The sequence below is a fragment of the Ictidomys tridecemlineatus genome, chromosome 6 (assembly GCF_052094955.1).
Source record: "Ictidomys tridecemlineatus isolate mIctTri1 chromosome 6, mIctTri1.hap1, whole genome shotgun sequence".
Taxonomy (NCBI): Eukaryota; Metazoa; Chordata; class Mammalia; order Rodentia; family Sciuridae; genus Ictidomys; species Ictidomys tridecemlineatus.
The window spans coordinates 23578228-23603428 of record NC_135482.1 but is presented as its reverse complement, the minus strand read 5'-3'; the positions used below and the strand labels follow the sequence as shown (position 1 = coordinate 23603428).

The window sequence follows — 25201 nt, the reverse complement described above, 5'->3', positions numbered from 1 at the left end:
TTTTATGGTTTAATGAAAAGGCTTTGTTGATTGCCTTAACCTGATTTAACCTACCCCCTGAACTCTGAGAGTGACAATGTTACCAACTACATCTGTGTGGTGCCTTTTAAGGAGCTGGGCCTTGGACTTAGTGAAGAGCAGATTTCAGAAGAGGAAGCACATAACCTTACAGATGGCTTCAGCCTACCTGCATTAAAGGTAATCCATTTGCAGAAGAAAAATACTGAAGAAAAGACAGATACACTTGGATTATACCTGTGCTTTCTGAACATAAATGGGTGTATTTGTTTACCTTCCTTGTTGCTGGATGTCATCATCATAAATATGTTAATGATGTTTGTGACACTGTTTTTAAAAACTGAGAGAATCATACAAATGAAATTTATGTTTTGTATCAAAATTCTTAAAATTCTTTATATAAGAAAATACCTTAAATTAGAGCCTGGAAATAAGTGAATTACTTTAATAGAAAGCCAGTATGAGTGATTTTTATGGTCAGCCATTTGTTTAAACAAACATGGACAAAGCATATAAGATTTATAACTTGGGGCTGTAGCTCAGTGATAGAGCACTTGTCTAGCATGTGTGAGGCACTGGGTTCGAGCCTTGGCATCACATAAAAATAAACAAATAAAATAAAGGCATGCTATCCATCTACAACTAAAAAAAAAAAAAACTATATCATCCCTTGAAAAAAAGTCCCTCAGATTTTTTTATATTTCGTATATTAAGGAAAAGATTTCTCATATAGTAAAATCCACATGAAAAGATATGATTGATTGCATAAAATTTAAACTTCAAACCTAAAATACTAATTAATTTTATTTCTTTTTCTTTTATTATTAATTGATGCATTTTAATTATACTTAATAGTGGGATTCATTGTTATGTGTCTATACCTGCACATAACATAATTTGGCCAAATATTGCATATTTTAATTACAAGAAGCTCAAAAAATTACAATGATTTATAACAAAGGGCTTGGATTTTTCCCATATAAAGAGTACTAAAGTACTAAAACTTAAAGGGCTGAGGGTGTAGGTCAGTGGTAGGTTGCTTGCCTGGTATGCATTAAGCCCTGGGTTTGATCCCTAGCATTGCAAGAACAAACAAAAAAACAAAGCTTATAGAAGACAGGTCAGGTTAACGAACTGGCAGTTCACAAAGCAGAAATACAAATACTAATAAATATGATAAAATTTTAAATCTTGGTGATGAAAGAAACAAAAATAATAATCATTTTGCCAAGGATATTGAAAGTTAATATTCATTATCAATGATGAATCAGAGAGACCTCATATATTAATGGTGAGAGAATAATTTATTCACTTTAGCAGTGAATTCCAGTCTTCACAAAAGTGTGTATCCTTTCCTCCAGCAATTTTATAGACTTATCTAAGGAAGTAATCAAAGATTTATCCAAAGCAGGTTCATATTACTATAGCAGCAAATATTGGAAACAAATTATAAGTTTAATATAATGGGGAATTGGTAATGGTTATAATGAATACATTTGATGAACTTCTTTGTTAGAAGTAGCAAAATATTGAAGAAAAATAATAACATGGAAAAATATAAGTTAAAGTAAGTTACAGAAATTTCCTAAGATTTTAGGAGTATGTTTAAGAAGTCAATCCAAATGTTCTAAATTCCTTTTTAGACAGGTAGAGTGGCACACACCTATAATCCCAGCTACTTGGGAGGCTGAGGCAGGAGGATCACAAGTTTGAGGCTATCCTGGCACCGTAGTAAGACTTTCTCAAAATAAAATAAGAAGGACTGGGAATATGGCTGAGTGGTAGAATGTCCCTTGATTCAATCCCCAATCCAAAAACCAAAAAAAGAAAATCCTGGTTAGTATTTAGTATTCATCAACTTCTTTTTAAGTATTCTTTGTTTCTAGTCTTTAAAAAAATCATCATGAAAACAAGTGCAAGTGTAGTTTAATTGACAGCATTTATCAAGATCCATTTTGTTTTGGGACTGTATCAACTTGTATCTTTTAAATTTTCTATTCCATGTAAATTTTCTAATTCTGGAGCTGGTTGTATAACTCAGTCTCCAGCCCCAGACCACCAGTTTTCTTTCTGATTTTCCTGTTTATTTTTCCCCTTTCCTGTTATTTTAAATTTGCCTTTACTTATTCTTACCCTTATTCTAACCCACCTTAAATGAATAGCTCCATACAACTTAGCTAGAAGCCATCCTTCTTATCTCTCCTCCTACTTCTCACATTCAGTCAGCCAGCAGATTTTTGAGTCAGTTCTCTCTTTAAAATGTATTTTAAACTCACCTACTTTTTTCTGTATCCCCTCCTACCATTATAGTCTTAGCCACTGTCATCTCTCTCCTTCTTTCCTTCCTTCCTTCCTTCCTTCTTTCCTTCCTTCCCTTCCCTTCCCTTCCCTTCCTTCCCTTCCTTCCCTTCCTTTCTTCCTTCCTTTCCTTCCTTCCTTCCCTTCCCTTCCCTTCCTTCCCTTCCCTTCCCTTCCCTTCCCTTCCTTCCCTTCCCTTCCCTTCCCTTCCTTCCCTTCCTTTCCTTCCTTCCTTCCCTTCCTTCCTTCCCTTTTCTTCCTTCCTTCCCTTCCCTTCCCTTCCTTCCCTTCCTTTCCTTCCTTCCTTCCCTTCCTTCCTTCCCTTTTCTTCCTTCCTTCCCTTCCTTCCCTTCCCTTCCCTTCCCTTCCTTTCCTTTCCTTCCCTTCCCTTCCCTTTCCTTCCTTCCTTCCTTCCTTCCTTCCTTCCTTCCCTTCCCTTCCCTTCCCTTCCCCTTCCTTCCTTCCCTTCCCTTCCCTTCCCTTTCCTTCCTTCCTTCCTTCCTTCCTTCCTTCCTTCCTTCCTTCCTTCCTTCGTTCCTTCCTTTGTTCCTTCCTTCGTTCCTTCCTTCCTTCGTTCCTTCCTTCCTTCCTGGAATCCCATTGTGTTGCTTCTCTGGCCTCAAGCTTGGAATTCTCCTGCCTTGAAAACTTCACAACAGCTAGGATTATAGGTGCATGTCATTGTAGGCAAGTAAAATCATCTCTGGGTAGGCCACCACACTCATTTTCTTCTCAGTTTCCTCAAGTTTATTGATTTGAGAATACAATTTGACACACAAAGAGCTTTTCAGAGGTTGCAGTTATAGCTCAGTAGTAGAGTGCTTGACTAGAACGTGTGAGGCATTAAGTTCGATCCTCAGCACCACATAAAAATAAATAAATAAAATAAAGATATCATGTTCATCTATAACTAAAAAAAAGAGAGAGCCTTTTAAATGCTTTATCCTTTAGATCAATTGTTATACTTATGCGGGGCTGGGGATGTGGCTCAAGTGGTAGCGTGCTCGCCTGGCATGCGTGCGGCCCGGGTTTGATCCTCAGCACCACATACAAAGATGTTGTGTCTGCCAATAACTAAAAAATAAATATTAAAATTCTCTCTCTCTCTCTCTCTCTCTCTCTCTCTCTCTCTCTCTCTCTCTCTCTCTCTTAAAAAAAATAATTATACTCATGCAAATCTTATTTTTATTTTTTGGTGCTACTAGGGGTTGAACCCAGGGCCTTATACATGCTAGTTAAGCCACATCATCAGCCTTGCAAAATTTTCTTAAGGAAATTATTCTAAATACAGTGAAGCTTTATGTATATAATAGCGAAAAATGGAGTATTGCCTAAGTGCTCAGCAATAAAAGACTAGATTCACATATTGAAAGACTGAGTAATAGCTATGACTTGCTTATGAAGATTTTGTAAAGTCTTAGAGAAACATCTGTTTCCAGTGAAATAATCAGGATACATACATATATAAGCAGTGTGGCCAGAATTCTGTTTTTTAAGAAAGACCAGGAGGGCTGGGATTGTGGCTCAGGGGTAGAGCGCTCACCTAGCGGGACCTGGGTTCAATCCTCAGCACCACATAAAAAATAAAGGCATTGTGTTATGTCCATCTACACCCAAAAAAATATTAAAAACATTTAAAAAGACCAGGAGAAAATATCAAAATATTAATAATACTTGTTGGGGTGGTAGAACTTCAGGTAATTTCATTCACTTCCAAATTCAATATCATGACCATGCTTTACTCTACAAAGGAAATAAAGTATTTTACAAAGGACAATCTGAGAAATTCTTAAAGAAGAAAATTAAAGCCAGGTGCCCTGGTGTACTCCTTTGATCCCAGCAGCTCAGGAGGCTGAGGATCACAAGTTCAAAGCCAGCCTCAGCAATGTAGCAAGGCCCTAAGCAACTTGGAAAAACCCTGTCTAAAAATTTTTAAAATGTAAAAGGATGTTAAGTACCTCTGGGTTCAATCCCTACTACCCTCCTCACCCCTTGCAAAAAAAAATTGAGCAGAGCTGAGTTTATATATTAGCTCTGATTCTAATCGATCATTTGACCTTGAATAAACTATTCTTTGAACTTATCTGTAAAAGGAGGTTGCCACATCTGCCTTGTTGAATGTTAGATTAAATGAGAAGACAAACAATCTACCTATAGCAGGCTTGTCGTATAATGGGTATTCAAAAATAGTAATAAGTAGTATTCTTTAAGAAGGACTCGGCATGGGTTGGGGTGGTGGGGCATGGCACATGCCTGTAAACCCATCAACTTAATAGGCTGAGGTGGAAGGATGGCAAGTTCAAGGCCAGCTTTGGCAACTTAGTGAAATTCTGTTTCAATATTTAAAAAATAAATAAATAAAAAGAAGTGATATAGAAAATATAGCTCAGTGGTAAAACGTTCCTGGGTTTAATCCCCAGTACCAAAATATAAATTAATTAATTTAAATAAATAAAAGCTTGCTAAATTCTGACTATGTTCAAACCTAAAATATAGGCAGCAAAGAGAAAAGGTGGGTCCCATGGAGTTAAGTCTTTTGTAGGTTTCTCTCTAGTTCTCTCTTGCCTCTTTATGGAGCCTTGAGCAAATCATTGGTTCTGCATTTATGAAGATGAAATAATTACAGTGCCTACCTCCAAAGGATAAAATATTTGCCAGTTATACCTTGCATAGAGTAAGCAATTAATGTTAGCTGAATTTTTACCTTGCAGGTGATATGACCATCTCTAAAATGTGAGACTGTTCTCTGGCCTTTTTTCCCCATCTTACTCCCCCAATGATGCCAATTATGACTGGATCCTTTTTCTTGTCCATATTGTTTTTCACATCAGGCTATAATAGAGTTTTTATATTTGCCTTATTTTGACAAATAGCTCTTCTGTAACCAAACTCAATAATTGTGTAGTTGTTAGGACTATCAGGCTCCAGAATAAGCCTTATCTTGATATCTGTAAACTACTACAAGTTCCTGTTATATTCAAAACAGGTATTTCCACCTTTTATAGTTTCCACTGTACTCAGATGAGGAATTTTAAAATGGATTTTTATAAATTAAATTTTAAAAGAAACTTCTTTCTCAAAAGAGTAGCACTGAAGTTTTATAAAAAGACCTAATGAAAGATGGTTTACAAATGAATCAGTTTTCCTTTGTAATCTTCATTGTGCCCTCTAAAGAAAATACATTTTGAACTAATCTTTTTATTGTTCATATATATATATATATATTCCCTCAGGAACACTTAGCAATAGGGAATGTTGCACCTGTGTTTGGAAAACAACCTTCTGAAAGAAACATATAAAATACCTAGTACAGGAGCTGTCCCAGTACTTGATACTATAGTCAGGTGCCACTATATTCAGCTCTTTTAACTTTTTAACTAGTTTTTTTTTTTTTTTGCTTTTGTTTTATTTTTTTTATATTTTTTTAAAATTTATTTTTTTAGTTTTAGGTGGACATAATATCTTTATTTTTTATGTGGTGCTGAGAATTGAACCCAGTGCCTCACACATGCTAGGCAAGTGCGCTACCACTTGAGCCCCATCCCCAGCCCCTTGATTTTTTAAATTAAAAAAAAAATTAGTTGTAAATGTACACAATAGTTTTGTTTTACTTTTGTTTATTTTTATATGATGCTGAGGATCGAATCCATTGCCTTATACATGCCAGGCAAGCACTCTACCACTGAGCCACAACCACAGCCCTTAACTAGTTTTTTAAACTATAAAGTACTATGTTTTCTGATTTTAAAAATGAATCTACATATTGTGAAATGATTTAAATCAAAGTTTTCTTGTTGCCCATAAATTATGGGTATTCTCTTACTCAGAACACCTTCCTTATCCAAAGAATAAACAGATAAAAACATACATGCTTCTGAGTTTTTGGATTAAATATATAATATGACAGTAATTGGGTAAAAATTAGTCTTTTTAAAAGCAGCAGTTTGCTATGTCAACTTTATTCTTTTATATGCTCCTGCCAAGGGAGCATCCTGATTTGCACTTGAACCTCCTGCTCCCTAGAATTCTCTTCCCTCTTGATGGTGTCATGGATTGGTTCTTTCAAGTGATGCTAATAGATACCTTCCTGGCCAACTCCCTTCCTCTCTTTTCTTCCCTTTCCTTTCCTCTCTCATCTGTGTATACACATGTACACGCTGGCTATTCCCCTTCTCTACAGTATTTTACTCCATGTCTCCATTAACCAAGAAATACTGTATTTTACTTGTTGATTATTATCTGTTTCCACCCCATACTTGAATGAAGTTTCATCAAGGTGGGGATTTTCTTTTTCATTTTTGTTCATATGAAGCTGTATTGTCAGTACCCCAAACATTGCCTTACCCACTGTAGTGCTCAATAAGTATTTTCTGAGTGAACAAATGCAGTTTGTTTTTTATTTTTTGTTTGGTACCAGGGATTGAATTCAGGTGCACTCAACCACTGAACCACATCCCCAGCCCTATTTTGTACTTTTATTTAGAGCCAGGGTCTCACTGAGTTGCTTAGCACCTCGCCATTGCTGAGGCTGGCTTTGAACTCGCAATCCTCCTGTCTCAGCCTCCCGAGCTGCTGGGATTACAGGTGTGCACCACTGTGGCAAGCTACAAATAGTTTTAATAGTTAAATAAGAAGACATGTAATAGTTCTAGTATTTTCTCTGTGTAAAAAATTGTTAAATAATTCATGAAGAAAGACTCGCTTTTAATAAATATATTGTGTCTCATCAGCACCTCTCATCTATGATGGAACTGTACTAAATCACATATGTGTTACTTACTATACTGAGATCATAAGTTACCACATGTGATGACTACATAATTTGGTATATATATATAATATTCTCGGCTAATTTTAAGAGTTAGTTCAGCTTTTAGAGTAAAGCTTTCACTCTATGCTTGTTGGCTTTGAATTCATTCATGATTCTAAATACCTCTTGCTTGGAGAAGAGGAGTAACATTCAACTGTAGCTGATGACCTGATAGTTTCTTTACTCAGCAGTAAGAATTGGATATATGATTTATTTTTTTAGAACAGGGTCTGAATATCATTGCATGAATTGGCTCGTTTGTCTCCTTTTTATAATAGTCATTTAAATAGAAAATTGTGCTTTTCCAATATTAAGAGTTTGAAAATCATCTATGAATTGATTAGGAATACAAGTTTTTCTGTCACCCCATATTTAAACATTGACTACTGATGTAACAGGCTACCCAGTTCATCAGGTACATGTGGATATTAAAGAATTCAGGAAAGTTACGGATATGGGAAGATATGAGAAAATAAGGGCTTTAAGGCCCTAGATTCAATCTCCAGCTCCCAAAAAGAAAATCTTTTTACAGGGCCTGTGAAGTTAAAGTTTGTCATAATGACCGTAAAATATTACTTGGCTTTTTCCAAGTTCCAAACAAAACCAGTCATGTTTTTTATTTAATAAGTGGATTGCAGAAGAACATAACTAGATGTCTTGAGCAAAATTCATGTTGGTTTCAGTTATCTACTGTTTGTGACATGCCTAACATATGTCTGAGGTCAAACTAATATACTTAGGAATTGAAATAAAGATAACTGCACATAAAGAAAAAAAGAGTTGGTTTCAACTTACTATATTCATTATTTCGGATAAAGTAAAAATTTTAAACCAAAAGTTAAGATAAGCAGATAAGAAGATTTGTAGTTTGTTTTAAATGTTTACCAGTGTTTTTTATTGGTCAGTTCTTTTTTTTTTTTTTCCTTTAGGTGTTGTTTCAACTCTGGGTGGCACAGAGTTCAGAGTTCTTCAGACGGTTAGCCCTGTTGCTTTCTTCAGCCAATTCACCTCCAGGGCCCTTACTTTCTCCAGCACTCTTGCCTCATCATATACTGTCTGATGTGATTCAAGGTCTACCTCATGCTCATTCTGCCTGTTTAGAAGAGCTCAAACGCAGCTATGAGTTCTACCGGTACTTTGAAACCCAGCACCAGTCAGTACCCCAGCGTAAAACTCAGCAGAAGTCAAAAGAACTAAATAATGTTCACACAGCAGTGCGCAGCTTGCAACTCCATCTGAAAGCATTACTGAATGAGTAAGTTTGGAGGCCATTTAAGGAAATGTCCCTGTGATTAGCAAGCTTCATTCTTGTGCCATTGTAGTTGTTGGCTTGTGTCCTAGTTAAAAAGAAGAAACAAAATTGAGACATGCAGCATGAAGGATGGTTTATAGCTACAAATGTAGCAGAGAAACAAAGATTTATAATTACTAACTTTGGAGACAGTCACTTATAGTTTTTACTTTTTAACAGAAAACGTAGAAAGATAGGACAAAGCCAGTGTTCATTGTCTTTGAAAGCTGAGATGGAGAAGATTATGAAAAAATGAGCTGCTTTTAACTCCCTTAAGGTAGGGTTTTAAAACTGGAACCTGCAGTCTGAGAGAATACCTGCCAGCACTGCAATAGGACTAGAGCCATTATTACACAGTTGGAGAGTTATATGTTGCTATTTTTCTAAAGAAATTATAGCAGATTTGTAAATTTTTCTGTGGCACAGAACTAACTTTTTGACTTCAGTTGAACAGGAAAAGGTAGGGCCCACAGTTTATATTTGTTGATCTTCTGTTTTGCATAATATTGGGTGTTCTACCATAATTTTAAACTTTTTGTCCTACTTTGGTATACCTTTATCAATTAAAAATACTATTTTCAGGGCTGGGATTGTGGCTCAGCAGTAGAGCGCTGGCCTCGCACGTGCAAGACCCTGGATTTGATCCTCAGCACCACATAATAATAAATAAATGAAATAAAGGTATAAAATAAGTAAGTAAAATACAGATATTGTATCCAACTACAACTAAAAAAATAAATAATATATTTTTAAAAAATACTATTTTCAGCCAGGTGTCATTACACATTTCTGTAATCCCAGCAACTCTGGAATCTCAGGGCAGGCAGATCCCAAGTTCAAGGCCTACCTGAAAACTTAGTGAGACCCTGCCTCAAAATAAAATAAATAAAGGTCGGAGGATATTGATCAGTGGTAGAGCACTTGCCTAGAGTGGTTGAGGCTGGGTTCAACCCTCAGTCCTGCAAAATAAATAAATAAATAAAACCCTATTTTCTCTATTTCTTTCTTTCTTTCGCATATAAAGCAAGGTTTATTTAAAAAGGGGTAATATAGACTTCTCCCAGGAGGAAGAAGGGGGCCATAGCTGATATCTTAGTATCCCAATAAGTGAGGGTATTCTGCTTTTTCACAAGCTCCAGGCTTCCTTTGTATTTCATCTATTTCTGCATGGAAATTTTCACATTTAAAATCTGAGTCAAAGCATATAATATCTATGAGGCGAAAGTGATAACCGCCATACTACAGAAACCAGAATGTAATCTGAATATAATCATTCCCAGCGCAACTTTTCTCTAACAGTTAAATGTCCATACTGTAGGACTGGATCAAATGAATGATTGAGTTCTTGTTGTGTTGGTGTTCAGGAAGGTCATAGGAATTTATTGAACTCATAGATTATAGTTGATATCTTTGACTCAGATTACCAAGCAAGAAATAGGAGAAGGACAGCAATTAATTTTATAAGATAAGAAAATGGGTCAAAAGGACTTGACATATCAATAAAATGAAAACCCTAGTTTAAGTGGAATGAGGAAAAATAAGATATATATAGAGGATAGAAATTTAAGGTCAGAAAGACATTTTGAGAAGATAGGTTTTACCCATCAGTTGGAGAGCTGGGATAGTCAGATATAAAGCTCCTAAGGAAAATGAAAAAGCCATGAGGTAGGGTGTTCTAGTGGTCTATATCTGCTGTTCTAAGAAAGCAGCTAACCCAATTCTTAGCAGGGAACATGGGAGATAAGGCTCTCTCCACTTGAGTGGGTAGAGATTGCATCAATAACAGAGAAAAATCAGATTTCCATGAAAAGGTTATATTAGCAAACCCAGAGTGTCCGAAGAATTAATTTTGGGGAATAGAATCAGAAATACACTAGGTATATTGAAATGCATTAAAGGGAAGGAAGACGGCTTAGGGAAGGAAGAGTGCTACCATGGGTGGACATGAATACAGAAAAGAGGCTTGGTACCCTGGGTAGGAATTGTAGGATATATAGGAGGTATGTGTCCTGTTTTAAAATATAATTTCTGTATATGCTACTATATCTAACCTTTCTAACTATTTGAACTAGAAAGTATATCATTCACAAATTATTATATGATTTGTTCTGTAGTGCTGCTACACACCACTTTTAAAAGTATTATCTTAGAAAATTGTTTTATGTTTCATATTTTGAAACCCTCTTTTTGTGTTTCACTTCTCTCTCTCCCTTGTCCCCTCGGCTCTTCCCACTCTCCATGCCTCCCTGTCAGACCATATTGCCTCTAACCTGCACCAGGGCATTGACCTCCACAGTGTGCACTGCCAGGTTAAGTTTGCTGAGGCATGTATTTGCTTTCTCACTTAACTGAAAATCTTCACTGTTTTCCAAGTACAGCAGCTTAAAGTCTATACAAAACATTCTATGGAAAGGGTGGCCATAATCTGGCCACAGTCCAAGTTTCTATCTTTATTTCTCATTCCTTTCCTTCAGTCCTGCCAAAACTGTGTAAATGCCCCTTCCCATGTTCCATTTACTTTTTGTAAAAGCACAAAATTATCCATCCTTCAATGTTTCTTCAAAGTATCTCTTCCTTAGCTGTTCCCCATCTGTGCCCATAGCTGGTCATAATTTTCCTCTCATCTCATTTTGCGAATGAATATCTGTGTCTCTGTTGTGTTATCTTTTGGGGCCTAGATTCAAACCAGCGGTACCAGCTTTGTGACTCTGGGCAAGTTTATTTAACTCTCTGAACCTAATTCCTTATGTGTAAAGTGAAAATAAAGTGTTTTAACTTTTTATATATATTGTACTTTTATATATATATGATAATTTTCCTATTTCAGTTATTGATTTTTAATAAGTAGGAGATGGGTTTAATTTATCTTTATAGCTCATAAAATGACTAGTATGCATGTAAGAAATCTTTTTTAAACACTTTTTGGTTGTTGATGTACCTTTATTTTTTATTTATTTATATGTGATGCTGAGGATTAAACCTGGTGCCTCACACTGCTAGGCAAGTGCTCTGCCACTGAGCCACAACCTCAGTCCCAAGAAATATTTTTTAATCAATACATGATATAAAAAAAAAAAGCCTTTTTTGCAGAAGGGTGTGCTGGGGAATCAAATTCAGAGCCTCATGCGGGTTGGCCAAGTGCTCTATCACTGAGCTCTGAGCTCTAGCCTCATTTACCCATTTTAAATGTACAGTTCAGTGGCATCAAATACATACGCATTGCTGTGTAACCATCACCACCATTCATCTTCATTCCTTTTTCTAATCTTATAAGCTTGATTTTTTTTAAGAGAGAGAGAGAGAATTTTTTTAATATTTATTTTTTAGTTTTCAGTGGACACAACATCTTTATTTTATTTTTTTTATGTAGTGCTGGGGATCAAACCCAGCGCCCCGTGCATGCCAGGCGAGCGTGCTACTACTTGAGCCACATCCCCAGCCCAAATAAGCTTGATTTTTTTTAAGTAAACCTTATTAGTTATAAATTTTTCATTTCATATTTTAGAAGTCTGTTCCTATTTTTCTCTATTGCCCAGGGTTATAATTCTTGAAGATGAACTTGAAAAGCTTGTTTGTACTAAAGAAACACAAGAACTAGTATCAGAGGCTTATCAAATCCTAGAACAGAAGTTAAAGTTGATTGAGCCCCATGTTCAAGCAAGCAACAATTGCTGGGAAGAAGCCATTTCTCAGGTGGACAAACTGCTACGGAGAAATACAGATAAAAAAGGTACCTCCCACCTCATGTCTCTGTTTAATGTTAATCTTTTCTTCCTGCTCTTCCTCCCTGCTCTGTTCTGTTTCCTGGTCTGTGTTTATTGAACATGCACATTTCTCTCTGGTGAAATTTTTTTTTTTTAAGTATCATTGAATTTTTATTTTTTTATTTATTTTTATTTTTTTTATTGGTTGTTCAAAACATTACAAAAAAGCTCTTGACATTATATTTCATACATTAGATTCAAGTGGGTTATGAACTCCCATTTTTAACCCAAACACAGATTGCAGAATCACATCGGTTACACATCCACATTTTTACATAATGCCCTATTAGTAACTGTTGTATCCTGCTACCTTTCCTATCCTCTACCGTCCCCCCACCCCTCCCCTCCCATCTTCTCCCTCTACCCCATCTACTGTAATTCATTACTCTCCTTGTTTATTTTCCCATTCTCCTCACAACCTCTTATATGTAATTTTGTATAACAATGAGGGTTTCCCTCCATTTCCATGCAATTTCCCTTTTCTCTCCCTTTCCCTCCCACCTCATGTCTCTGTTTAATGTTAATCTTTTCTTCCTGCTCTTCCTCCCTGCTCTGTTCTTAGTTGCTCTCATTATATCAAAGAAGACATTTGGTATTTGTTTTTTAGGGATTGGCTAGCTTCACTAAGCATAATCTGCTCTAGTGCCATCCATTTCCCTGCAAATTCCATGATTTTATCATTTTTTAGTGCTGCATAATACTCCATGGTGTATAAATGCCACTTTTTTTTATCCATTCATCTATTGAAGGGCATCTGGGTTGGTTCCACAGTCTAGCTATTGTGAATTGTGCTGCTATGAACATCGATGTGGCAGTATCCCTGTAGCATGCTCTTTTAAGGTCTTCAGGGAATAGTCTGAGAAGGGCAATAGCTGGATCAAATGGTGGTTCCATTCCCAGCTTTCCCAGGAATCTCCATACTGCTTTCCAAATTGGCTGCACCAATTTGCAGTCCCACCAGCAATGTACAAGAGTACCCTTTTCCCCACATCCTCGCCAGCACTTGTTGTTGTTTGACTTCATAATGGTTGCCAATCTTACCGGAGTGAGATGGTATCTTAGGGTGGTTTTGATTTGCATTTCTCTGACTGCTAGAGATGGTGAGCATTTTTTCATGTACTTGTTGATTGATTGTATGTCCTCCTCTGAGAAGTGTCTGTTCAGGTCCTTGGCCCATTTGTTATCTTATTGTCTAATTTTTTGAGTTCTTTGTATACTCTGGATATTAGGGCTCTATCTGAAGTGTGAGGAGTAAAAATTTGTTCCCAGGATGTAGGCTCCCTATTTACCTCTCTTATTGTTTCTCTTGCTGAGAAAAAACTTTTTAGTTTAAGTAAGTCCCATTTGTTGATTCTTGTTATTAACTCTTATGCTATGGGTGTCCTATTAAGGAATTTGGAACCCGACCCCACGATATGTAGGTCGGAGCCAACTTTTTCTTCTATCAGATGCAGAGTCTCTGATTTGATATCAAGCTCCTTGATCCATTTTGAGTTAACTTTTGTGCATGGCGAGAGGAGGGGATTCAGTTTCATTTTGTTGCATATGGATTTCCAGTTTTCCCAACACCATTTGTTGAATATGCTATCCTTCCTCCATTCCATGCTTTTAGCCCCTTTATCAAATATAAGATAGTTGTAACTTTGTGGATTAGTCTCTGTGTCCTCTATTCTGTACCATTGGTCTACCCGCCTGTTTTGCTACCAGTACCATGCTGTTTTTGTTACTCTTGCTCTGTAATATAGTTTGAAATGTGGTATCGCTATACCGCCTGATTCACACTTCCTGTTTAGAATTGCTTTTGCTATTCTGGGTCTTTTATTTTTCCATATGAATTTCATGATTGCTTTATCTATTTCTACCAGAAATGCCGTTGGGATTTTGATTGGCATTGCATTAAACCTATAGAGAACTTTTGGTAATATCACCATTTTGATGATGTTAGTTCTGCGTATCCATGAACAGGGTATATTTTTCCATCTTCTAAGATCTTCTTCTACTTCTCTTTTTAGGATTCTGTAGTTTTCATTGTATAAATCTTTCACCTCTTTTGTTAGGTTGATTCCCAAGTATTTTTTTTTTTTTTTGAGGATATTGTGAATGGAGTGTTTTTCCTCATTTCTGTTTCAGAAATTTTGTCGCTGATATACAGAAATGCCTTTTATTTATGTGTGTTGATTTTATATCCTGCCACTTTGCTGAATTCATTTATTAGTTCTAGTAGTTTTTTTGTAGACCCTTTTGGGTCTTCTAGGTATAGAATCATATCGTCCGCAAATAGTGATAATTTAAGTTCTTATTTTCCTATTTTTATGCCTTTAATTTCTTTCGTCTGTCTAATTGCTCTGGCCAGTGTTTCAAGAACTATATTGAATAGAAGTGGTGATAGAGGGCATCCCTGTCTTGTTCCAGATTTTAGAGGGAATGCCTTCAATTTTTCTCCATTTAGAATGATGCTAGCCTGAGGGTTAGCATAGATAGCTTTTACAATGTCGAGGTAAGTTCCTGTTATCTCTAGTTTTTCTAATGTTTTGAACATAAAGGGATGTTGTACTTTGTCGAATGCTTTTTCTGAGTCTATCAAGATGATCATATGGTTCTTATCTTTAAGTCTATTGATGTGGTGAATAACATTTATTGATTTCCGTATATTGAACCATCCTTGCATCCCAGGGATGAATCCTACTTGATCATGGTGCACAATTTTTTTGATGTGCCTTTGTATCCGATTCGCCAGAATTTTATTGAGGATTTTTGCATCTAGGTTCATCAGAGATATTGGTCTGTAGTTTTCTTTCTTTGAGGTGTCTTTGTCTGGGTGATGTTGGCCTCATAGAATGAATTTGGAAGAGCTCCCTCTTTTTCTATTTCCTGAAATAACTTGAAAAGTATTGGTATTAATTCTTCTTTAAAGGTTTTGTAAAACTCTGTTGTATACCCATCCGGTCCTGGGCTTTTCTTGGTTGGTAGTCTTTTGATTGCTTCTTCTCTTTCATCCATTGATATTGGTCTGTTCAAATTGTGTGTATCCTCCTGACTCAGTCTGGGCAAATCATATGACTTAAGAAATTTATCGATGTCTTCACTATCTTCTATTTTATTGGAATATAGGTTTTTAAAATAATTTCTAATTGTCTTCTGTATTTCTGTAGCATCTGTTGTGATATTGCCTTTTTCATCCTGTATGTTAATAATTTGAGTTCTCTCTCTTCTTCTCTTTGTTAGCATGGCTAAGGGTCTGTCGATCTTATTTTTTCGAAGAACCAACTTTTAGTTTTGTTAATTTTTTCAATAGTTTCTTTTGTTTCAATTTCATTGATTTCCGCTCTGATTTTAATTGTTTCTTGCCTTCTGCTACATTTGCTGTTGTTTTGCTCTTCCTTTTCTAGGTCTTTGAGATGAAGTGTGAGCTCATATATTTGTTGGTTTTTCCTTTTTTTGAGGAATGACCTCCAGGCGATGAATTTCCCTCTTAAAACTGCTTTCATTGTGTCCCATAGATTCCGATATGTTGTGTCTGTATTTTCATTTATTTCTAAGAATTTTTTGATTTCCTCCTTTATGTCTTCTGTAACCCATTGATCATTCAGTAACATATTGTTCATTTTCCATGTCATGTAGGATTTTTACTTCCTTCTTTTATCATTGATTTCCAGTTTCATTCCATTATTATCAGATCAAATGCATGGTATTATCTCCACCCCTTTATATTTACTGAGGGTTGCCCTGTGGCATAATATATGGTCTATTTTTGAGAAGGATCCATGTGCTGCTGAGAAAAAAGTATATCCACTTGATGATGGTTGATATATTTTATATATGTCAGTTAAGTCTAGGTTATTGATTGTGATATTGAGTTCTATAGTTTCTTTATTCAACTTTTGTTTGGAGGATCTGTCCAATGGTGAGAGAGGTGTGTTGAAGTCAGCCATAATTATTGTGTTGTGGTCTATTTGATTCTTGAACTTGAGGAGAATTTGTTTTATGAACGTCGCAGCACCATTATTTGGTGCATAAATATTGATAATTGTTATGTCTTATTGGTGAATGGTTCCTTTTACCAGTATATACTGTCCTTCCTTATCCCTTTTGATTAACTTATTCTTGAAGTCGATTTTATTCGATATGAGGATGGCCACCCCTGCTTGTTTGCGAGGACTGTGTGGTATATTTTTTCCCAACCTTTCACCTTCAGCCTGTGTATGTCTTTTCCAATCAAATGTGTCTCCTGGAGGCAGTATATTGTTGGATTTGTTTTTTTAATCCATGTTACCAGCCTATGTCGCTTTATTGGAGAGTTTAAGCCATTAACGTTTAGAGTTACTATTGATATATGGTTTGTACTGCCAGCCATGATTGATTATTTATCTTTTTTTTAAAATTTAGTTTGTTTCTCCATGATTAGCTTTCCCTCCGCCCTCTGTCATTACCTAGGCACTTCCCACTGATGGTTTTGGTTGTTGTTTTTCATTTCTTTCTCGTGTAGTGTTTTGCTCAAGACGCTTTGCAATGCTGGTTTTCTGGCTGCAAATTCTTTTAGCTTTTGTTTATCATGAAAGATTTTTATTTGATTGTTGTACCTGAAGCTTAATTTTGCTGAATACAGAATTCTTGGTTGGCATCCATTGTCTTTCAGTGTCTGAAATACGTTGTTCCAGGATCTTCTCACTTTCAGCGTCTATGATAAAAAATCTGTTGTTAACCTTATTGGTTTACCCCTGAATGTAATCTGCCTCCTTTCTCTTGTAGCTTTTAATATTTTCTCTTTATTCTATATATTGGATATCTTCATAACAATGTGTCTTGGCGTTGGTCTACTGTGATTTTGTGTGCTCGGCGTCCTGTATGCATCTACAATTTGTATATCCTTTTCCTTTTTTGGAAAGTTTTCTGTAATTATTTCATTCAGCAGGTTACTCATTTCCTTGGTTTGAATCTCTATACCTTCCTCTATCCCAATGACTCGTAAGTTTGGTTTTTTTATGTTATCCCATATCTCTTGGATGTTTTTCTCGTGGTTTTTTTACCAGCCTTTCTGAGTTGGCTAGACTCTTTTCAAGATGATATATTTTGTCTTCATTATCTGACATTCTGGCTTCTACTTGCTCCACTCTGTTAGTGATACTCTCATTTGAGTTTTTAATTTGGTTTATAATTTCCTTCATTTCTAGAATTATTGTTTGATTTTTTTTTATTATCTCTATCTCCTGATAAAGATACTTAACTTCTTCTTTTATCTGTTTATGTAACTCATTTTCAATGTGTTGTTTCACTGTTTGAATTTGCTGTCTCGTATCCTCTTTAAGGTTCCATTCCATCTGTCTAAGGTATTCCTTGAGTTCTTTATATGACCATTTTTCTGATGACTCTAGGTCCTCCTGAATATTTAGGCTGTCCTGCATTGTTTGTACTCCTTTTCTTTCTTGCTTTTTCATGCTGCTCATGTTACTTCTTGTTCTGTTTGACTGCTGAGTTACTGTTTACTCTTATAAATTTATTTTATGCTTGGGAGGAAAGATATTAGAAGGGAAGGGAAGGGAAGAGGTCACTAAAGAGAATGAGAGTAAGCAGGTAGAATTCAAGGAAGGGGGAATAAGAAAATTGAAAAGAAAAGACAAAAAAAAATAGCAAATAGAAAAAGAAAAAAATTTTTTTAAAATAATAATAAATGAAAATTAAAATTAAATAAATAATAATAAAATAAAAAATTTTAAAAATTAGAAAAAAAATTTAAAAAAACAGCAAAAAATGAAAATAAAAAAAAACAAATTAAAAAAAATTAATAAATGCAGTCTTAGAGTTTGATTAACTTCTCTTCCTGTAGGTGGAGCTGTGCCCACTGGGCCAAGCTTCTCCTCTCAATAGGTGGGAACCAATCACTGTGCAGCAGCTCTTCCTCCCAGACTGGGCGGGTCTCCAATCCTGAGTGCCTAGGGCCTTCTCTTGTGTCTAGTCACTTCCCCACTTTTCCTCAAGCCAGGCCCCGCTCACTGGTGACGTTCACCACAATACTGGCTACACACCAGGTCTGCCGTTCCTGGGAGCCCTGTTTTCATGAACGCCTAAGCACACTCTCCCTGTTTGCCATTCCCTCAGACCCTAAGTTTGTAGAGCTTGGGGCTGAGATCCCCCAGCGAATTTGTTTGCCCTCCGGTAGCCACGCCCCTGGTAGCTGGTGCAAGAGACCTCAGTTATCAGCACTGGTGGGAGCGGTAGCTGGGAGTCCCACACCACTAGTCGCGAGTCCCGCGCCACTCCTGATTCCCTCAGTCTGGCTATTTCGCTCTCGGGAGAGCTGGGAGGGGCCCTTAAGGTTTCCCCGCTGTGTGGAGAGGGATGGCTAGGGGATTACACACCTGTCGCCGCTGGTTTCAATGAAGTTATCTCCTCCGCTGCGTTATGGTGACGTCAGTTCTCTGCCATTGTGGTATCCCATGCAAATGGTGACAGTTTGTTTTCTTTGCCGGGTGACCAATGCAACAGGTGGGTCCTGACTGTCTCTCCCAAGCCCTGTTTCAATCCTGTGGCCACTGCCTATGAAGGCTCGGTTGGCTTTTACCTCCGTAAGTTCAGAAGGGCCGACCAGTTATTTCAGTGGGGTCGTTAGTGCTGAGTCACGGCAGTTTGGCTGCAAGAAGAAGGCGAACGGGAGCTTGAATGCATCTCTGGTGGAATTTTATTAGATGGATTTCTTGTCTGCATGATGAAGCTGACCACAAAATTTCTTAGTTTACTAAAAAAAAAAATATATATATATATATATATTGAATTTATATGTACAACTTGACACTGAATTCAAAGGCTTAGCTCTTTTTTGTGTATGTGTATGTGGTACTGGGAATTGAACCCAGAGGCACTTAACCACTGGGCCACATCTCCAGCCCTTTTTATATTTTATTTAGAGATAGAGTCATGCTAAGTTGCTTAATGACTACCTAGGTTGCTGAGGCTGGCTTTGTACTTATAATCCTCCTGCCTCAACTTCCTGAGCTGCTAAGATTGCAGGCGTGTGTCTCCGTGTCCAGCTTCTTATTCTGAATTTAGAAGATTCAGTGAATCGTGTCTCCTTTTATAAAAACTGAAATGAAGAGATAAATTTTGTTAGTATTTTCTATTATCAGAACTTCTAGAGACACTTACAGTTAGGGTAATAAAAGTTACCTTTAGGATAAAATAATGGGTTTGATAGTTAGGGTCCTCATACTTAAGTTATCTTAAGATACTTACATCAGTTATTTAGAAATAATATATAAATTATATATAATAGTACTGCATATTCATTTTTATGGGTCCATGTGTATTAAACACCAAGTGCTTTGCCACTGAGCCCCAGCTCCAGCCCTTTTTTATATATTACTTTATATCTAAATGTAATAATAATTGTAGTTCATAATTTTTTCTCCAAAGGATAAATCTACTAAAGAATTTTAATATCTGCAAGTGATCAAATACATTAATTTTTCTATTCTAGAACTTTTGAGTACATATTCTATAAGGAGAAATATTCAGAAATATTTGTGGTATTAAACGAGCATCCTTGACTAAGAGGGTAGGGTAGCTCAATGGTAGAGCATGTGCTTAGCATGCAGGTGGTCCTGGATTCAATTCCCAGCACCAGAAATAAAAGTATATCCCATTCAACCCTCCTAGTGGCCATGGCTATACAAATTTAAATAAAATGAATGTTTTAAGAAACAAATGCTTTAGTCAGTCACATTTTTTTGTGTTTTATTTAAAAGTCACTTCAAATTTTTAGAAAAATTGTGAGAGTAGTTCAAAATACCTTTCATCCAGATTCCCTGGTTGTTTCCATTCTACCACATTTTTTTGTATGGGTCTGTATGTTTGGATAATTCTTTTGACAGTGGTGTTACTCTGAACAATAGAAGAGTAAGTTGCAGACATGAAATCCCATCACCCTAAATACTTCTGTAAAAAAAAAGGAGGGGGTGGGAGCTGGGGTTGTGGCTCAGTGGTAGAGCACTCGCCTTGCACATTTGAGACCTAGGTTCGATCCTCAGTACCACATAAAAATAAATAAACAAAATAATAAAAAAAAGAATAGATTTTTTAATTAATTTTTTTATTTATATATGACATCAGAATGCATTGCAATTCATATTACACATATAGAGCACAAATTTTTCCTATCACTGGTTATATACAAAGTATATTCACACCAATTCATGTCTTCATGCATGTACTTTGGATAATGATTTTGTAATTTTGAAAAACATGGACATTCTCATACGTAACTAAGTCTAAATCTAGATCATGTGCACATTTAGTTGTTGTGTTCTCTGTTACTCTTTAGCCTGTTCTTAAAATCTTTCATGATAAATATTTTGTGAAGAAATACTTAGAGGGTCTGGGGTTGTAGCTCAGTGCTGGAGCACTTGCTTAGCATCGGTGAGGCACTGGGTTTGATCCTTGGCACATATTAAAACAACAACAGCAAAAAATAAAGGTTAAATTCTTTAAAAAAAATAAATAATAAGAAGAAAGAAATACTTAGAGGTTGTATAAATATAGCCTTTCTCATCAAAATTTTACTCACTATTAATACATATACCCCATATGACTCAGAAATATTATTCCTGCGTATTTAGCTAAGGCTATCAAACCTTCATGTTCAGCCAGGTGCAGTGGTGTGTATTTGTAATCTCTGCTACTCGGGAGGCTGAGGCAGGAGGATCACTTGAGATAAGAAGTTGAAGAGCAGCTTGAGTAATACAATAAGACCCCATTTTGAAAGAACAAAAAATAATAAGCTTTTTGTTCATAGGCTGGGAGTGTAACTCAGTGGTAGAGTGCTTGCCTAGTGCATGCAAGGCCCTGGGTTCCAGCCCTAGCACTGCTAAATAAATAAATAAAACAAAAACTTAGTTTTCACAAAACTACATACATATTTACAGTGTCTTTGTTCGTAATTAGTAAAAACTATAGGGCATTTATCCTTCAGCTGCTGAATAAATTGTTACATTCATCCATCTAATAGAAAGCTACTCAGGGATTAAAGGAGTGAAGCATGTAATAGTGTGAATGAATCTCTAAGCATTATGCCAAGTGAAAGAAGCCAGACTGAAATCACTTTCTGCTATATTATTTCATTTATATGGTATTATTAAAATTGCAGAGGATCAGAAACCAGATCAGTGGTTGCTGGGAATTAGAGATGGCGGGAGGAATGAGTTAGAAAGAGCCCGCATAGGTTTTTATTTGGGTGATAGAACAATTCTGTATTTTGGTTGTGGTCGTTCTATGACTATGTAATTTACTAAACTCAGAATTATATGCCAAAAAGTGAATTTTTTAAAGAGAATAAAAAAATTTAGCTTATATTATTTGGATCCATTTGCTTTAGTCATTGCTTGAATTCAATGTCTCTGTGATGGTTGCCAATTGGTAATTTTCTAGTTCTATTTTTCCTTTTACATTTATTAGTTGGCATGCTACTGTAAGATAAAATATCCCCTTTCTCCACACATTTATTTATTTATATCAGTAAACACTTATGGATCCTAATTTTATCCAGTGAATCATAACTCAGTACTATTATGACTTTGTTGCTCAATTTGTCCAAGATTTGGCCAGAGGCAGCCTGTTTGAGCTGATTTATATCAGTGTCATTCTTTGAGCACTTCCATTACTTTCTACTTTCCTTGCACTACCCTTGACATCAGCCATGTCTCTAAGAAACCTTAGTCCTTTTTAACAGAGAATGGCATTTAGAAACCAAAATCTGGGGGCTAGGTATACATCTTGCCCCTGGAATGTTACTGCTTTTATACCCTTTCAGTGTATGGATGGAGCTACAAAATTTGTATATGTATATATGGACACATAGACACATCTATTTCTATATCTATTTGTCCATGTTTGTTATAAACCATGAGTCATTCTAATACCTCTAATTCAATTTCAACAGTACATGATTTATTCTGTCCTCTGCCTTTCCATATTTGTACCTGCCTTCCCTGATTGTGAAAAACTTGGCTACCATCTTCTTCAAAATATTTACTTAACTCAGTCCCTTTGTATAAAACTAATCACTTGACGCTGTGGGCTGTCTCATAAACTACATGGCCACTAACTCAACCTTCTCAGAGTTCTTCCCTTCTGGACTATCTTGCTTTGACTATACCAGCCCATGCCAGCCAAGAGTCTTTCCAACTCTGGTCTCAGCATCTTGCCATCCCTTGCTGGCTCTTTATTCCCAGCGTTCAGACAATTCATACAGGCTACCTCCTGCCAGCTACAAGTTAGTTCCTCATTGGTACCTGTATCACACTGATTCCCACCAGTTGATACTTTAGTTGACCAAATCATTCTTAAAATTTTCTTTGAATGTTTATTCCATGAAAAAAATAGGGTGCTTATATCCTTAAAATTTTTAAAGCACAAAAGAGTAGAAAGGTGATAATGAAGTTTCTATGAAGTCGTCCCAACCACTTGATTGCCTTCCCTATAGGTAACTGCTTCTTCCAGTTTCTTCTGTATCCTTCTAAAGATTTTATACATATGTTAATATAAACAAATATTACTATTTTAAAATTCATTGTAAATATTTTATTAAATATTATTGCATCATTATATATTATTATAATATTATGTATTAAATTATTATCATTAATTTATTATTGTATATTAAATTATTATATTATTATATATTAAAATTACTAAATATCTTATTCTTTCAAATTGACAGCATATTCAGCTGCATTATGTACCATTCATTAAATCTCTTAATGAATGCTTATGGTGTTTTCAGCCTTTTCCTGTGTTTAGGAGCCATTTGTAATTCCCATCTTGACAGCTGTCTATCCATACACTTTGTCCATTATTTTGATTGCCAACTTTCTTATTGATTTGTGGAAGCTCTTTTATGTGTTAGTGAAATGATCCTCTGTGACGCACTTCAATCTAATGTATGAAATATGATATATCAAGAGCTTTGTAATGTTGTGAACAACCAATAAAAAAAAAAGTTAAAAAAAAAGAAAGAAATGATCCTCTGTGAAATAAAATGCAACAGTTTTCCTGGTTTATCATGTAACTTTTGGTCTTTGTTTATGATAGGTTTTTCCTTATAAAGATATTCTTTTTTTTTTTTAAAGAGAGAGAGAGAGAATTTTTTAATATTTATTTTTTAGTTTTCGGCGGACACAACATTTTTGTTTGTATATGGTGCTGAGGATCAAACCCGGGCTGCACGCATGCCAGGCGAGCCCACTACCACTTGAGCCACATTCCCAGCCCATAAAGATATTCTTCCTTTTTTTGTTTCTTAATGAGTTTTTATAACATAGTTTAAAAGATTCTTTATTTTGGATTTATTTTACAAATTCTCTCCTGATTTCTTCTAATACTCAATGTGGTTTCATATTTTTACATTGGCATTACTTAAGAATTGCCATAGAGGGTTGGGGTGTGGCTCAGTGTAGAGTACTTCCTTACTATGTACAAGGACCTGGGTTCAGTCCCTAGCATTAAAAGAGAATTATAATAGAAAAGAACCTCCAGAAAACAATAGTTTCCCATGATTAAAAATATCACATTATCTAAAATTCTTAACATTCATAACCTCTAGGGCCTTCAGATTGTTATAGTGTAATCCCTGATTTTTTTAAATCAATATGCATTTTAACAAGATCTGATCATGTGTTTGCACATTAAAATTTGAGAAACTGCTCCAGGACAGGGGTCTGCAGTTTTTTTTCTGTGAAAGACCAGGCAGCAAATATTTTGTTTTGTAGGCCATCTGGTGTCTGTTGCAGCTATTCAGCTCCTTTAGTAGTGTGAAAGCACCACAGACTGTATTTAAACAAATGGACAAAGTAGCATTTTAATATAAGGTCTTTTACAATCATTCCTGCTCTCAGGAAGTAGAATTGAGGGATAAAGTGATCAGGGATCTTTTTTTATTTTATACCCTTCTGTACTATGTGAAGTTTTTTACCATGAACATGTGGTTAAAAATCTAGAGTTCAAAGAAAAATTTTAAGGTATAATTTTAGATTAATGGTTGTAAATATCAGAGAAATCCATTCAAAGGCCTCTAGTTTTAGTTGGGCTGCTTGATAGTGTTTAATTTTATTTTTCCACCTCAAACTTTTCACAGAAAAAGAATAAGTATATGGGCTGGGGTTGTGGCACAGAGGCAGCCCACTTATCTACCATGTGTGAGGCTCTGGATTCGAGCCTCAGCATCACTTAAAAATAAAATAAAGATATTGTGTTCACTAAAATTTTTAAAAAAAAAAAAAACAGGAAAAAAATAAGTATAATATAAGGAAATGCAAACACATGATTAAGTTTGTGGAAGACTGAAGAGGAGAAAAAGATGAAGTTGAAACTTGAGAGATACCCACTCCTTTCCCCCAAATGTTTTACTGATATGCTAAAATAAAAATTCCTTCAAATAAATTCAATAGAGCATACATATACCTCATATTCTCCCAGGACTGTAAATTTACTGTTGAGCTTATGATTGGTACTTGGTAGATTTTTATTAAATGGATTACATGCTGGAGCAGGTTCTCCATGGAGTATTAAATATTCTTTGAGCTGCTTGAACACCATTTATAGCTTAAAATTGGCCATGGTGAGTGAATTTATACCATGGAGATTAGAAATCAGCAAGTGCTATGAATTGGATGTTTGCTTTGTTAGAGAGCTGGATTATTAGCACATGTTGAATGTTCCTCTTTATTGTTATTGATAGTAGTATCTTGGAAGCTGGAATGAGGCTCAGTGGTAGAGCGCTTCTTGCCTGTCATGTGTGAGGCCCTAGGTTCCATCCTTAGCATTAGGGGGAAAAGTGGTGATCTGTCTTTAAGACCATTCCTATTCTCTGAACAGATTTTTTTGGTTCAATAGTATTTATAGTGTGTATCAGATACTGTTGTGAGGCAAAGAAGAGAGAAAACCAGTCCTCTTCTCCAAAAGTTTAACTCAATTGTAAATCTGCTGGTGTTGTTAACTTTAGTATCTTTGATTTTTTTGTGATAAAATTTAGAA

At 35.8% G+C, this 25201-nt stretch overlaps 1 protein-coding gene across 9 annotated transcripts in view; it reads left to right on the top strand.

Annotated features, from left to right (window-relative positions):
- Vezt (vezatin, adherens junctions transmembrane protein) overlaps positions 1 to 25201 on the top strand; it is an 84893-nt gene that overhangs the window by 44247 nt on the left and 15445 nt on the right. For 8 of the 9 annotated variants that reach the window (XR_013440386.1, XR_013440385.1, XR_013440384.1 and 5 more), the window contains 3 exons: positions 51 to 198; positions 8056 to 8381; positions 11954 to 12147. Coding sequence is in view for 6 of the 9 variants with exons in the window: in XM_013358233.3 (XP_013213687.2) it covers positions 51 to 198; positions 8056 to 8381; positions 11954 to 12147 (668 nt within the window). In the remaining 3 variants the exon portion in view is untranslated. The remainder of the gene's footprint in view (positions 1 to 50; positions 199 to 8055; positions 8382 to 11953; positions 12148 to 25201) is intronic. The other variant, XM_078052984.1, reaches the window with a different exon arrangement.